We start from the raw sequence: 17,015 nt of genomic DNA, 5'->3' as shown, positions 1-17,015 counted from the left end.
CGCAAAGAAGAGTGTAGATTAAAGATGATTCTAATAATGCAAACTGAGTAAACAATAACAACATGGTGAAATGGCTTGACTTCTATTCCTACTTCTTACAGATTTGGTAGTTTAAAAAATGTATTCATATTTTTTCAATGTTTTAGAACAGTTGGAACTTTACATATTGGGTATGGAGATGAATTATTACAAGAGTAAATAATCAGAAAAGTTTGGAAATTACTAAGAGAGGAGAAAGACAATCAGATTTGGAGTTAGATATGAGTTTGCACCAGGCTCTGTATTTTTATTGCTAGATGGGTGATCTATGACAAGTTAAAGAGCTTCAGAGAAGCTCAGTTTTCTCATCTGTAAACCAGGGGCAGCAATTTCAGGGGTTAAAGGAGGATAAAGTTTGAAAGCTAAGCATCTAGCTTGGTTCCTGACACAATTGGTATTCAAATCAGCTCTCTTTGTTTTCCTCTTCACTCAGTCTTACTGAAATTTATGAGATTTTCCTTTCTCTAATCCAGTATTAGGTGGGTAATGTAAAGTAAATATGATCTCAGGATCATATTTGTAAAAAAAAAAAAAATCTGGTTTGGGGCTGGTCCAGAAGGACAGTTGCACCAATGCACAGGAGCTTGGAGTGTGGAGTAAAGTGCAGCAAAAAGCAGGTGTTCAGAAAACAGGTTGGCCACCCTCAGCAGGTATCTCTGTCCCTATGCTTACAAGGCAGGGGAGTGAAATGGAGCCTTCAGGCTCTTTTGTCCCCTGAAAGGCAATGCTATCTCTCCCAGATGCCTTCCAAGAAGGGATAACACTGTCTCCCAGTGCATCCCAGGGGATTCTTAGTTGCTCTGTCTGCAGTCCTTCTCCACAGGAGCACTGCAGCAGCTTCTGGGCTCAACACCTGCCACAGTGTGGACTTCTAAAATCGGTCTTTGAATTCCACTGGTCGTAAAAACTCATGATAATCAGCCACTCTAGTTTTCCCTGTCAATGGCTTTGGGGAAGTCTTTTTCTTATGTGAGCCCCTGTGCACTGCTCTCTCTCTCTCTCTCTCTCTCTCTCCCCTCTCTCCCTGATCAGGGCTCCCTCCCCTCTGTAGCACCCCCATCCTTTTCTTCTCCAAATCACATCTCCATACCTCCTACCTTCCACAATATAGCCTCTTCTCTCCCTCTAGTTGTGCAGTTTATTCTGTCAGTCTTCAGATGGGTCTCTTTGGAGTTCAGAATTATTTGATATTTATCCAGCCTTGCTTGAGGGGTGAGGCAAGCCTAGGGTCCTCCGACTATTCTGCCATCCTTCCTTCTTTTCCTCTAGATTGCCATTTTTCAACAGTTGTTACAAACTTGGCTACTTCATATAGTTCAGCCTGACCTGTCAGCTGTTGAATGTACTGTCTCAGGCTCAATTAACCCTTACCAAAGACCACAGTCATTTGACAAATGTTCAGTCATCCTTTAAAAAAAAAAAATCTAATGATGGGAGAGTTGATTTCACTTGTAAATACACATATATTATGTTTTATTATATGAAACTATGAGCATTCCCATCCACACTATACATTTATAATTTTATAATAGTAGATTACCTGGGAACATTTATTTTAAAATTTTAATTATTTCTTTTTAGATTTAAGGAAGTTATCAAGTTTTTTTCTAACTGCCAACCTTAGACTGTAGGACTAATGTTGCAAATCCAACTCACCCTGTGTTCCCACTGGAGATAAAATGGCAGGAGAAGGATAATATATGCAATAATCCTAGTTTGGATCCATTATCTCTTCCTTTGAGAAGCATCAAGTGCCTTATAGTTACTACCTAAATAATCTTTTTGACAAAAGTAGTAAGTAGGACAAAAAGTTAAAAAGTATAGGAAATGATTGAATTCCTGCTGTGGTTAAATTTTTGATAACGGAGTCAAACTCACCAGTTAATAAATAGTCAGTTACTGGTCAACATAATAAATTTAAGGAAAGTTTGTAATTTGGGGGCAATTCCAAGGTAAAATCTGAATAGTAATAAGATATCAACATTGTCCTGCCTTATATTTTAGTATCTTCTAATCGGTGAGACTTTTTTTCTGTTTAATTGAAGCACAAAATTGATAAAACTTATATTATGCACATAATATCTCTAGTTATAGACTCCTGGTTTATGTTATCTTAAAGGGTATAGAATCCATCCTGGATCAGAATATTATCCCAACTTTAGAGCCTAATTTTTTTTATCCAGAATGTCCTAAGGTTATGGGGAATTATCTTGTCATTTGCCTCAGGCTTTGGGGAATTAAGCTATGTTTCAAGGAGACAGCTAGTTCAGCAAGATGAAATACTAGACCATCTGTTGCTAAACTACCACCAATGCATACATTCCACACACATTCGACGTATTAATTATATAGCCACCTCTGAAAACATGACCTTTACCTCATATAAGTTAATCTGAAAATTGTTTACAAATGATTTTATTCACAAACAACTATTGATCACTTTTTATGTGCTAGACACTATACTAAGTGCTTAGATATGTTGAACCATAATCTATAAAAACTTTCATTAATTTCTTTGGGTATTTAATTTCATGGAATTTTACATGTCACCCTAACTTTTAATTGTGCTTCTGTAAAATTTATAATATAGAATTAGAATTCATATCACATTATGGTAAGATATTTAAGTTGCCGGAATATGCTATATAACATGTGCATCAAGCACCTATACTTCGAGCTTTCCAAATACCTCATTTACAAAGTTTTTCATTTCATAACATCATTGAAATTCTGAAAACTGATATACGAGACTTTGAGTAAATTACTTTTTAGACTCAGTTTTCCAACTTTCCCCAGATTCTATAGCAATTGTTGAATTTGAAGATGGTCCTTCCCATCTAATATTCAGTCTTGTTCCTACCAATGTTGACCCTGATCTAGCAGCAAACCTTTTGCTTTTGACCTTGCAGGTGGTCATTGGCCCTTGGAGTGGCTTCCTTTTTTTTTTTTTTTTTAATTTTTTAATGCTTATTTACTTTTTAGAGAGAGAGAGAGACAGAGGCAGAGACAGAGACAGAAACAGAGTGCAAGATGGGGAGGGGCAGAGAGAGAGGGAGACACAGAATCTGAAGCAGGCTCCAGGTTCTGAGCTGTCAGTATGGAGCCCAACGCCAGCTCAAACCCACAAACCATGAAATCGTGGCCTGAGTCTAAGTCGGATGCTTAACCGACCGAGCCATCCAGGTGCCCCTATTGGCTTCCTTTTCATAAGAGTGATGTGTGTAGCAAAATGTGCCCAAATTTCACCATGTAGGGATATGACAGATTTTAAAGGGAAACCAAAATTCTTCCACTGGTAGAGTATATATTATTTTCTTTTTTCTTTCTATAACTTTTCCTTCTCCTTCTCCTTCTTCTTCTGGATGGAGAGATGCCTCAAAATCCCCAATGTATGTGTCAGTGATTCCACTTATGTGATGAGCTCCAGCCTCCTCCTTTTACAAGTCCTGTAAGGAAATCATTTAAAAGATATGTTATCTTACCTAATCTTCAAAACAAGTAGGTATTAGAATCACAAATGCTGTAGAGCTGTGCTGTGCAACATAGTAGCCACTGGCCATATATGGCTTTTAAGCACATGAAATACAGACTAGTACAAACTGAGGTGTGTTATAAGTGTAAAATACATACATAGCATGTTTTGAAAACCTAGTTTGGAAAAAATGTAAACTATGTCATCATTAAATTTTTTATTGATAACGTGGAAATGATAACATTTTGGGTACAGTAGGCTAAATAAATGACATCATTAAAATAATTTCACCTATTTCATTTTTACTGTTTTGATGTGGCTACTAAAAAATTTTAAAATTACATATGTGGTTGACATAGTTTTATAGGACAACACACTGCTCTAACTGCAAAGCTCCTGGTACAGGAAAGAATCTCAGGATTTTTGCTTAGAATTACAAACACTTGAGCTTTGTTTTTTTGCTAATTTGATAAAACTTTCGACTGCCTTGACTAGGAAAAACAGATACCAGGAAGGTTCCTGAAAATTAGAAGTACAATTGAGCTTGGATACAAGCCTTGGTCATAGTCAAATGACTGAACACATTTTTTTTTTAAAGAAAAGAACCAAGGTAAATTAAATAATAAAATTATATAAGTATCTGGGATGATAAAGTACAGCAAGAAAGAGGACCAGAATGGATATAGACAGGGAAGGACATGCTGGGGGTAGTGTAGGGATCTTCAAGTTGGTAGGACTATGTTACCTCAGGTCCTACGGGTAAGATAATTGAAAGGAAAGCAGAGCTACTATAATCATATCTAATTATAATATATCTGCTTGGGATCTCAGATACATCTAGTTACGATGTGGCTCTGCTCATCCTCAGAACAATGGTGTGAAACAGACAAAATAAATATGGTTAACTCCATTAAACCTCAATGGGTCTGTGACTGGATACACAGTACGAAGTCTGTGATCCTTATTATTTCCACTGTATCCATGAAAAAACTGAAGTTTAGAGAGGTTAAGTAACTTGATCAAATCAAAAAGCTAGCACAAAACAAATTTAGATTTTAATCCAGTTTGTCCTGACTTTGGATTTCATTGTTATCTTCTGTGTTCTTCTTCCCCTATCAAAGAAGAAACCTGGCTTTAAGTAAATCTCAGCCTAGTGAAGATATATTTTATTTGTTTTAAAAAACAAATTAATTTGTTATAATCTGGCCTCAATATATATTTTTTCGTTAGTGTGCTGTGCTTTTAGAGACACAATTTTGGACATGTTATTTAAATGTTTTAAAAAGTGTTGATTTATTTTTGAGAGAGAAAGAGAGACAGAGCATGAGCAGGGGAGGGACAGAGAAAGAGGGAGACACAGAATCTGAAGCAGGCTCCAGGCTCTGAGCTGTCTGCACAGAGCCAGACATGGGGACACGGGGCTCGAACGCATGGACTACAAGATCATGACTTGAGCCAAAGTCAGACTCTTTTCCAACTGAGCCACCCAGGCACTCCTTGACCATGTTATTTTAAAATGTGCTATATATGTGAAGTGATCTAGTGTAGTTTCTAGTTAGAGAAGTTTGCTGTCTTATTTTTGCACAGCAACAGAAGATCTTAAGGACCCATCTTTGGGTCCTTATGTCCAGTTGGCATAGGGAGCATTACTGGTGTCTGTGATATTGAGCAAGATGGTTTTGATTACAGGCATACCTCAGTGTTCATTGCTTCAGTGCATGTAAAGGTTGTGTTTATACTACACTGTAGTCTGTTAAGTGTATAATAACATCTTGTCTAAAAAAACTCCACAATGTAGGGCACCTTTTGGGATGAGCACTGGGTGTTGTATGGAAACCAATTTGACAATAAATTTCATATATTAAAAAAAAACAAAAAAAAACTCCACAATGTATATGCTTTAATTAAAAATACCTTATTGCTAAAAAAAAAAAGTTAACCATCACCTAAGCTTTCAACAAGTCATAATCTCTATGGTGATTCTTGATAACTGATGAGGGTGGCGGTTGCTGATGGCTAGGGTGGCTGTGGCAATTTCTTAAAATAAGACAACAATGAAGCTTGCATTTGGATTGACTTCCTCCTATGAACGATTTCTCTGTAGCATGCAATGACTGTTCTTTGATAGTATTTTACCTACAGTAGGGCTTTCAGAATTGGGAGTCAAACCTCCTCAAACCCTGCTGCTGCTTTATCAATAAGTTTATGTAATACAGTAAGTTATTTGTTACCATTTCAACAATCTTCACAGCATCTTTGCCAGGAGTAGATTCCATCTCAAGAAACCACTTTTTTTTTGTTTTGCTCGCTCATAAGAAGCAACACCTCATCTGTTGAAATTGTACGATGAGATTGTAAGAATTCAGTCCTATCTTCAGGCTCCACTTCTTTTTATCCTCTTATCACCTTTTTCCCCCCTAAATATAATTTACTGTCAAGTGACCTAACATAACAGTATATACAGTATGCTCTTGGTTTGGGGAGTAGATTCCCATGATTCATCACTTACATATAACACCCAGTTCTCATCCCATCAAGTACCCCCCTCAAAGCCTATCACCCATTTTCCCCTTCCCCCTGCCCGCTTAAACCCTCAGTTTGGTCTCTGTATTTGAGAGTCTATTATGTTTGAAACTATTTTTCTGTCTGAAACTATTTTTCTCCTTTCCTTCCCCCATGGTATTCCCTTAAGTTTCTCAAATTCCACAGCATATATCTGTCTTTCTCTGGTTGAATTATTTCACTTAGCATAATACCCTCCAGCTCCATCCACATTTTTGCAAATGGCAGGATTTCATCCTTTCTGATTCAGGCTCCACTTCTCATTCTAGTTCTCTAGCTATTTCCACTACATCTGCATTTACTCCCTTCACCGAAGTCTTGAACCCCTCACGGTCATCCATGAGGCTCAGAGTCAAATTCTTCCAAACTCCTGTTAATGTTGATATTTTGATCTCTTCCCATGAATCATGAATGTTCTTAATGGCATCTAGAATCCTGAATCTTTTCCAGAAGGTTTCCAATTTTACTTTGCTAAGATCCATCAGAGGAATTACTATCTGTGGCAGCTAAAGCCTTAACAAAAGGTATTTCTTCAATAATAAGACCTGGAAGTCAAAATGATTTAGCAGGCATGAAAACAACATTAATGTCATTGTACATCTTCATCAGAGTTCTTGGCTGACCAGGTGCATTGTCAATGAGCAATCATATTTCGAAAAGAATCTTTTCTTCTGAGCAGGTCTCAACAATGGGCTTAAAATATTCAGTAAACCATGTTGTAAATGGATGTGCTATCATCCAGGCTTTGTTGTTCCATTTATAGAGCACAGACAGAGTAGATTTAGTGTAATTCTTAAGGGCCTTAAGATTTTCGTAATGGTAAATGAGCATTGGCTTCAATTCAAAGTCACCGGCTGTATTGGCCCCTAACAAGAGAGCCATCCTGCCCTTTGAAGCTTTGAAGCCAGGCACTGACTTCTCTTTTCTAGCTATGGAAGTTTTAGATGGCAATTTCCAGTATAAGGCTGTTTTGTCTCCAATGAAAATCTGCTGTTTCCATTGAAAATAGCCGCTTCCTGAATTATTTTAGCTAATCTTCTGGATAACTTGCTACAGCTTCTACATCAGCACTTGTGGCTTTACCTTACACTTTTATTTTATGGAGGCAGCCTTTTTCCTTAAATTGCATGAACCACCCTCTGCTGGCTTCCAACTTTTCTTCTGCAGCCTTCTCACTTCTTTCAGCCTTCACAGAATTGAAGAGAGGGAGGGCCTTGCTCTGGATTAGGCTTTGGCTTAAGGGAATGTTATGGCTGGTTGGATCTTTTATCCAGACCACTCAAACTTTCTCCATATTAGTAATAAGATTGTTCCACTTTCCTGTCATTCATGTGTTCACTGGTGTAGTACTTTTAATGTCCTTCAAGAACTTTTTCTTTGCATTCACAACTTGGCTAATTGTTTGTCACAAGAGTCCTAGTGGTTAGCCTACCTCCACTTTCAACATGCTTTCCTCACTAAGCTTCATTATTTGTAGCTTTTGATTTGAAGTGAAACACGTGGGACTCTTCCTCACATGAGCACTTAGAAGCCATTGTAGGATTATTAACTGGCCTAATTTCAATTTTGTTGTGTCTTGGGAAATAGGGAGGCTTGAGGAAAGGAAGAGAGATGGGGGAGTGGCTGGTCTGTGGAGCATTCAGAACACATAGTGTTTATCAATTTTGCTTGGGTATGGTTTGTGAAACCCCCCAAACAACTATAATAGTACATAAATGATCACTGATCACAGATCACCATACCAAATATAATAATAATGAAAAAGTTTGAAATTTTGTGAGAATTACCAAAATGTGACACAGAGATACAGAGTGAATAAATGCAATTGGAAAAAAAATAGTGTTGATAGATTTGCTCAATGCAGGGTTGCCACAAACCTTCAATTTTAAAGAATCACAGTATCTTTGAAGTGCAATAAAATGAGGTACACCTGTATAGTACTTGGTGTTGATTGCTGAGCTCATCAAAACAATTGTTCTAATATGTAGATCTCTTTCTTGTTTTCCTTTCACTTTTAGATTGAGTTTGTTTTGATTAGATTCTGTTCTCACTCTTCCTAATTAGAATTTTGAAGGACCACGTCTTACTCATCTCTGCAATCTCATTGTATAGCCCAGTGTCTAGCACAGACTTGATGCTTTGTCATCCACTGTTCCATATAAATACGTTCATCAAATATGAATATATTTATGTGCAGTAAACACTCCACAAATAGAAATTTTCTATCTCTTATGGGGTAGGCACCATGTTGGGGACAGAATAGTGCATATGGTCGTATGCCATACTTACAATCTAATGAGAGACAATGACGTATCAGTGTGATAAACCTTGCCCATGTGTAAGCACAGAGTGCTATGGGAACACCTGTTTTGGTAAGAAGCTGAAGATTTCCAGGAAAAGTACTATTTAAGCTGAGACCTCAGGGAAGAGGTAAACAGGGGGAAAAGGTTGGGGAACTGGTAGAAAAGGAAAGGCATTTCTAGAAAGAAAGAGAAAGAAAGAAAGAAAGAAAAGGAAAAAGAAAGAAAGAAAGAAAGAGAAAGAAAGAAAGAAAGAAAGAAAGAAAGAAAGAAAGAAGAAAGAAAGACAGACATTCTGGACTTGAGGTTTGTTCAGTTTGGAGTTTGGTTGTAGGGTTTAGTTATGGGAAGGAGTGAGAGTCAAGAGGAGTATGGGGAGAGAAGGGATTAAAGAGAAATGTTCAATCAACATCGAAGGAATTATTTTAAGAAGCAATGTATCACACAATGCATTTCATTAAGAATTCTAAGGTGATTCATTTAGAGTATAAATTCTACACCATTTTATTTTAGAAGAATATTTTATGTAATTAAAAAATTTAAATGGATTATAACCGGATAATATTGGAGACCTCATATTCATAGATAAATATGCATATGTATCATATGTCCACCTCATTGAGATTCTATAGTCTGTACCATACTTATCAAGAGGGACGTTTCCCTCATGATAAATGGGCTTCATTAGTAGTGGTTTGAGGCATTATTATTTATTCATCTATAAAGGTTATGAAGATTCTATTAATTCATTTTCCAGGAGCTATTATTTTAAATTCTAAATGCTTTGCACTGTTAGCTTTTAAATGAATAAGGTGAAAATCAATTCTACTTCTTAATTTGATCAGTTTATAAATTTTGGGGGAAATGGTCTTGAATATAAGTTTGCATGAAGATGCCTATCTTCAACCCAGGTTTTCAGTCTCAGTCTTTTGGAAGATATGTTGCATTCTTTCATTGGTCCACTAGGTTCTCTCAGTCTCAGGTAACCTAACTTCAAAACTGATACAACATTTTCTGCGGACGGGGCTTAGAAGGATCAATGAATTAAATATTGTTCATAACATTCTAAAGAATAATGTATTATTTATAAAAATTTGAAGTTGGTACTCTTATCTCATATCCAGTACTTTTTTTTTTTTTTTGGTGGATTCAGAGAAGGAATCCCAAATAGGCATTTATAATTTTTTTTAAAAAACATTAAAGTTTGTATATTATTTTATCTATTAATGGATAAAATTTATCTGTAATATTATTATAATAATGATTGAAGCAAACTACTTTGTGCCACAGTATACTTTTTTCACTTTTGTACTTCATAAATCAATGATTTTTTAATGTTTTCCTACACAAAAGGATGCCCCAAGTGGATAGCCACAAGAAAGGAGAGTTCTCATTTGCATTTCTATCCTAACTAACTCTTTATCACAAATAATGCTGACCTTGCAGACTGTCCCTGTGCTATATACAAGTGGAAATTAAAGTAAACCTAAATTCATATAATTTTCATTTTGTGGCCTATTAGAAAACTAATAAAACAAGCCATTTTTCTTGCCCCGTGGAAAATGGAGAGATTAATGAAGGGACTGATCGAGATTAGAACAGAGTAACTTTTCTCCGTGTTTTCGTCTTTTCCTCCATAAACATTTATTAAGCATTTACTATGAATCAAATATCGAGAAGATGAAAGAAGAAAAGTCACATTACATACAATCCTTTATTAGTTTTGTGACCTGAAATCAGATATTAAAGATTCTTCAGTTATATGTAGCGCATGCAGTTAAATATGAAATCATGACAACTGATCGTAATAGAGGTTTGGACATTTCGCCCTTCACTTCAAAAACTGTGGCAAGAGCCCCTCAAGAGATTCACAGCCACGCAGTCTTTGCACTCACTGCTTGCACGCCAACATTTGTAGTAATTTCAGCTTAGAAGCCTCTCAATTTTGCTGTAATACAAACCTTCCCGCCCTGCCCCTGACGCCCACCGCTCCCCACTCCACTTTCCACCTAAACGGAGTAAAAACACAAACAAAACAAAACAACAACAAAAACCAAAAAGCACCCGCCCCCAACTAGTTTTACTGGGTGAACAGGGGCGAAGAAGGTAAGTTAGTAAGGTGGAGAAGGAAGAGAAGGAAGGAGGGAGGGACGGATGGAAGGACGGAACGAAACGAATGAAGGAGAGATGCTGTCCTTCCCGCCCCCCCGTTGTGTTTTCTGTTCCCCGCTCGCTCTTCCCCGCTGGCTGCCAAGTAGCCTCTCCTCCAAGCTCGGCCCCCGCCCCCTAGCGTCGGAGCCCCGCAGCCAGCGGCTGGCGCCTATCTCTTTAAATGACAGCTGTGGCTCGGGTCCCAGTCCGGAGCTTGACGTCAGTGCCGCCTCCCCGGGCTGCGAGGAGTAGTTAGCGCCACCATCCGCGCCCGGGGCTCGCTGCGCGCTCGCAAGCTGCTAGGGCGGCGAGTTTTCTTTGCTCCGGCCCCTCCTCCAGCCCTCCCCGCGGGGAGCCGAGCGGCTGCCTAAGAGCCTCTCGCAAGTCTCCCTCACACTTCCCCGCCGTCACCCCAAAGGAGCAGCCGCTCCTCCTCGCGCCTCCACCGCCGCCGCGGCGCCCGCGGAGCTCCTCTCCCGCGCGCTTCGCTCCCCCGATGGATCCTGGGCGCCGCCGCCGCTGCCCCGAGCCCTGAACGGGGACGCCCCGGGCGAAGGAACGTGCCGCCCGGCCCGAGGGCGCACCAGGCGCACGCCCAGGCCGAGGGCTGCCGGGGGTGCAAGGCGCGGGCTTCGGGAAGGAGAAAGTGCTGCTCTCCCGTGTCACTTGGCCGGCGGCGGGGGGACCATGGCGTTGAAGGACACGGGCAGCGGCGGCAGCACCATCCTGCCCATTAGCGAGATGGTCTCCTCGTCCAGCTCGCCGGGCGCGTCTGCAGCCGCCGCCCCGGGGCCCTGCGTGCCCTCTCCCTTCCCCGAGGTGGTGGAGCTGAACGTGGGAGGTCAGGTCTATGTGACCAAGCACTCGACGCTGCTCAGCGTCCCGGACAGCACTCTGGCCAGTATGTTCTCGCCCTCCAGCCCCCGGGGCGGCGCCCGACGCCGGGGAGAGCTGCCCAGAGACAGCCGGGCGCGCTTCTTCATCGACCGGGACGGCTTCCTCTTCAGGTACGTGCTGGATTATCTGCGGGACAAGCAGCTCGCGCTGCCGGAGCACTTTCCCGAGAAGGAGCGGCTCCTGCGCGAGGCCGAGTACTTCCAGCTCACCGACCTGGTCAAGCTGCTGTCGCCCAAGGTCACCAAGCAGAACTCACTCAACGACGAGGGCTGCCAGAGCGACCTGGAGGACAACGTCTCCCAGGGCAGTAGCGACGCGCTGTTGCTGCGTGGGGCAGCGGCAGCCGCGCCCTCGGGCCCAGGAGCGCACGGCGGCGGCGGCGGCGGCGGCGGCGGCGCGCCGGACAAGCGCTCGGGCTTCCTCACGCTCGGCTACCGCGGCTCCTACACCACGGTGCGCGACAACCAGGCGGACGCCAAGTTCCGGCGTGTGGCGCGCATCATGGTGTGCGGGCGCATCGCGCTGGCCAAGGAGGTCTTCGGGGACACGCTCAACGAGAGCCGCGACCCAGACCGGCCGCCCGAGAAGTACACGTCCCGCTTCTACCTCAAGTTCACCTACTTGGAGCAGGCGTTCGATCGCCTGTCCGAGGCTGGTTTCCACATGGTGGCGTGTAACTCCTCGGGCACCGCCGCCTTCGTCAACCAGTACCGCGACGACAAGATCTGGAGCAGCTACACTGAGTACATCTTCTTCCGTAAGTTCCCAGGGTCCGCGTTTCCTACTTCTCCCCGCCCCTTCGCCGACCCGCGGAGCGTTTGAGCCGGGCTGGAACCCGGACCGGGCAGGTGTCCCCGGCGGGGGCTGGTTAGCTAGTAAGTGCGAAGGGCTTTCCCTTGTAAGGCACAACTTACGGTTTCGTCTCTTTTGAGTCCCGTCTCCACCAACTCCGGAACACGCAGTTCCCAAGCATTCCTTTTTCTTAACTTTAGTGATGGCGCCCTCTCCCCTTGCCCTGCTCCCGGAGGCGCTGGGCGCCCTTCTGCGGAGGGCGGGAAGAAGACACGCAGCACAAAGCTGTGTGCCCGAGTCCTCACCCCTGTCTCTGCTTCCGCGGAATTCCTGGGGGTTAACTTATGTGGGTCTCAGCGGGGTCCCTCCAGAGGGCAGTTTAGCATCGAGGCATTACCGCGCACCGCCAGGATCACATACAGTTGGTGCCTCTCTGGAGCAGGAGCGTACAATTACGGTGTTTTTGGAAGGGGGCAACGCGAGCAGTGGCGACTGCGCCTACCGGGCTCCTCAGGGGTCCAGGGCAGCTCTTGGGAAAGAGGAGTCCATCCACTCATAGAAACCTCAGATTTCCCCCGCCAGTTGTCAGTAACTGCTGGTTTCCAACAGCGGCTGGTGGAAGGAACTAGAGTTTGGATGTCTGCTGCTGTCAGGGTTGGAGCTTAGGAAGGGACTTGGTGCGTGCGTGCGTTGTGTGTGGGTATGCGTGTATGTGTATGTGATTGTGTTTCCTTTCTGGACACCTCACGTGCGAAAGGAGGATTGAGTCCACTTTCCCAGGGGGAATAAAATGCAGTGGTTTTCTGAAATGAGAGAATGGGGGCGAGGATTTGGAAAGGATTTCGCGTGGTGCTTTTTGCAGTGCGCTTCGGGAGGGGGCTCTGTGGATCAAGTTCAAGGACTGCACCAAGTATCACTGGGGCTGGGGGGGATGGGACCGGCACAGTAATCAGTGATGCTTATAAAGTGAGGGCCACAACTAGAGAGCTGTCTGGACACAGCAAAAGCCAGCTGGGATGGCAGCAGGAACATCATTTGGCAGACGTTTGTTTTTTCTTTGGCAAGACACAAGAAGCTTTAAAACTTGCCTGTAGAGTTAAGGAAGAGTAGGAAGAGTATCATTGACAGCCTATGGTAGAACTAGACCAGCTTTAAAGCTTTAATTGTATCTTTTTTTTTTTTTTTTTTTTTTTTTATAATTCACTCACTGGGAACTAGACAATTTATTGTACTTTATTTTGATTAGAGAAGTGGAAGGCATATTTATTCCACCGCCCTCCCTCCCCCACAGGTGCAAGCTTGAATGGAACATGCTCTTTGTGTATTCTAGTAACCTTGGAAATAGGGTGACAAAACACAGCACACTGGGCCTTAGTATTAGATTGTCTTTTTTAATGGTGCTGGATTTCGTGTGAAAATCATTTCGCAGAGAAGCAAAGAAAATTCCCTGAAGTAGTAGATACCAATCTAATTGTCTTAATTATATCAAAGTGTTACTTGTTACACAGCAAAAAGTTTTATAGAAAAGCTGCCCAAAGGAAGGTAATATTTTATTGCTTGTATAAAATTGGGATCTCTTCAACATAAAGTAATTAAAACATTATTTAGCATCACTGTTTACATTTTATCCTTTATCAATGGGACCTTTATTACCATTTTAGCTCTTAAACATTTGTCATTCCAGTGTGGATCTATTTATAAGCATTTTAGAAGATGAGATGAACTTTTGACTCTTTTGGGGTTAGTGGTTTTTATTAGAGAAGAAATGAGCATACATGTTCAGTAGTTCAGATTCTTGCATTTTGAAATCTTTCAGTGTTGGCCTTTTTCTCTGAGAGTTGTGGACTTCAACATGTCCATTACTTTATGAAGGGAATATAGGTTGTCTCTCAATTATGAAAACATTCCCTTAAAATAGTTTATTGCAATTGGAAACTCATACACTTTAACTAATAAGGTAATTTGTGAGATATTTGGAATTGAGGATATTTCATTTCTGGAGCCACAAGGAGCATTAAACAAAATAAAATATCCATATTACGAATAGCTCTTTGCAGAGTCCTCATACAACTAATGAGCTCTGAGATTCATTCATAAAAGTCCTAGAAATCTAAGCAACGCACAGCCTTCTTTATTGATTATTCTGGGGGGGAAAATACACAATCCCAGGTTAAATATTGTTCTTCTGAAGTGGTATTCTAGTCACTGACTAAGCAAATGTAATATAAAACAAGCCAATTTGCCATGTGAAATATTGTATATGCATTTACTTTATGTTTGTATAGATTGTAGCTAATTTTCACAAGTTCTTTTGCACAGGATTTCTTTTAATATTGGTCAATGAAAATACGCTGTACAATGTTTGTATCTCCATTTCCTTCAGTTTAGGTAATGATATAGATATACAGAGTATAATTATTTTGTCTAGCAGTCTCTGTTTACAAAGACTAACAGTGTTATTCATAAAAACAAAATCATTGGATGAACTTGTTTGTCCACCATGTTTTAGTGTCAGAAGAGGGTCTTTTAGCTTTTATTTCCCCCTTGACACAGGTTCTTCAACAAATATTTATTTTAGTGTGTCAGTCATTTTAACACCTCTAAAAATTCAGGCTATGTGTGAAATTAGCAATATGAAGATGATCTGAACCTGTAGAATTGTTGTTTACAGGCTGAAATATGGATTTCAGCTCCTCCCTCCCTCTCCCACTTGCCCCTAAGTTTCTATACAGACGGGAAGAGAGTGGCAAATGGTCTGGTAATCCCAGACACTGCCATTTGCCGAATGTGTGATCTTGGTTAAATTATTTACTTCTTCTAAGTCTCCATTCCCCTGCCTGTATAATGGGGATTGTAGTACCGATTTTATAGGATTTGAAAATACATGTAAAGTGCTCAGACCAGTGCTTGACACATAATAAAAGCCGAACAAATATCAGCAGTTACAATTATAAGCCGTATTATACAGACTTTATTATTCTTGTAAATATTACATTGCAATTTTGTTTTATGGTAAGTATGGTTGAATTAATTATAAAGTTAATTAGAAAATTATTTTGCAATTAAATGATAGTATAATAAACTTTTAAAAGTTTGGCATGGCCAATTTAATAGCAAGTTCTTTCCCGGAACTTGGATTTTTAGGCCAAGTTCAAGTCACCTATGTTTGCCAGTCATATTACGGTTAGTGTTTTTGGATCAACTCCAACAGAACCCTTTTCTGATTCAGAGCCAAGAAGTGTTTTAATGCTTTCTACTAGGACTTGAAAGTTTGGTAATATTTTCTGACAAACACTGAGCTGGATTCATTATCTCCTTAAGTGCTTGCATCCACGTCATTGGGTTCTAATGCTCAAGGTTATATACAGGCTATTAAACATTTAATACCAACTTCATTTGGCTACATGGACACTTTTATCTGTTTTCAGCATTAACTCATTATTTTACCAAGTCTTTTAGATTCTGGAACCTATACTAGTGATACCGTATTCCATATTACTCTTTTAATACTGAAGATTGTCTTTTTTTAAAAAAAAATAATATTTATTTGTGAAAGAGAGACAGACAAACAGACTGTGAGTGAGGGAGGGGCAGAGAGAGAGGGAGACACAGAATCCTGAAGCAGGCTCCAGGCTCTGAACTGTCAGCCCAGACCCTGATGCAGGACTCGAACTCACGGACTGCGAGATCATGACTTGAGCCAAAGTCAGACGCTTAACCAACTGAGTCACCCAGGTGCCCCTGTCCGTCCTTCCTTCCTTCCTTCCTTCCTTCCCTCCATTCTTTCTTTTTTTAATTTTATTTATTTATTTTGAGAGAGAGAAAGAGAGAGAGAACATGAGTGGGCAGGGGTAGAGAGAGGGGGAGAGAGAGAATCCCAAGCAGGCTCCGCACTGACAGTACAGAGCCTGATGTGGGGCTCCATCTCACAATCACATCTCACAATCGTGAGATGATGACCTGAGCCAAAGTCAAGTGTTGGACACATCACCAACCAGCCACCCAGGTGCCCTAAAGATTGCCCTTTCTTGAAGGAAAGCAGAGTGATTTTTGTGCTTTCTGGGTTTTGGGGGGAGGGAGGGTGTCTGTTAAGTGTGCTTGTGGCTGCTTTTAGCTATGTCTGGAAGACAAGGCATTTTATGTTGACGTTGTATTATAGACAATAGATAGTTATAGGCATGGAATGTGATACATAGACTACCCATAGTTAGAATAAACATTGTATATATCCTTTATTTCTCATAATCAGTGTGTTTACAGAATGGTAATACTGCTTTTCTCTTAAAGTGCTTCCTGTTTTGTATTCCATGTGTTGGTTGAGTAATATTTGGTGTGAAAGTATACACTTCTCCAGGATGCACTTGATATTCTTTAAGCTTGGTATATTTTTGCTGTTGTTTTGACATATGAGAGTGCCAGATCTAGGGATTAATGCTATTACTGACTGACCTATGAATTCTGATTTGTCTGAATGGGCTTTTATATCTATTCTTTCATGTATACTGATTTATTTTACTGTGTTGGGTTAAAGTAGCTAGTTGAGTTGAAAACATTCAAACACCTCTTCAGTCCTATGTTGGTAGGCCTGTTGTATTAAAAGTTTTCTAGGAAATATCATTGAAAGGTTATTCTATTTATAAGCATACCTTTACATTTTTATGTTATTTTCCTAGAATAATGTTCCTACTTTTATTACAAACACTGTTGTATGGAAAATAATTTTGTTCATGACTTTTTATAAAGTTGGTTCTTTTCCTTCTAAAGAATTACTAGTTATTTTCATAATTATATTGTGAAAATTT

General features: G+C 40.8%; 1 protein-coding gene across 3 annotated transcripts in view; it reads left to right on the top strand.

The window, feature by feature from the left end:
• The first annotated feature begins 11,096 nt into the window (after positions 1-11,096).
• The window catches only part of KCTD8 (potassium channel tetramerization domain containing 8), a 251,564-nt gene continuing 245,645 nt past the window's right edge, over positions 11,097-17,015 (top strand). For all 3 annotated transcript variants that reach the window (XM_060655138.3, XM_060655140.3, XM_060655139.3), the window contains exon 1: positions 11,097-12,178. In XM_060655138.3, the coding sequence (XP_060511121.1) occupies positions 11,212-12,178 (967 nt within the window). In that variant the 5' untranslated portion in view covers positions 11,097-11,211. The remainder of the gene's footprint in view (positions 12,179-17,015) is intronic.

The sequence above is a fragment of the Panthera onca genome, chromosome B1, assembly GCF_046562875.1.
Source record: "Panthera onca isolate mPanOnc1 chromosome B1, mPanOnc1 haplotype 2, whole genome shotgun sequence".
NCBI lineage: Eukaryota > Metazoa > Chordata > Mammalia > Carnivora > Felidae > Panthera > Panthera onca.
Note: the sequence above shows the minus strand (reverse complement) of the source record. Positions and strands in the feature narration are given on the sequence as shown.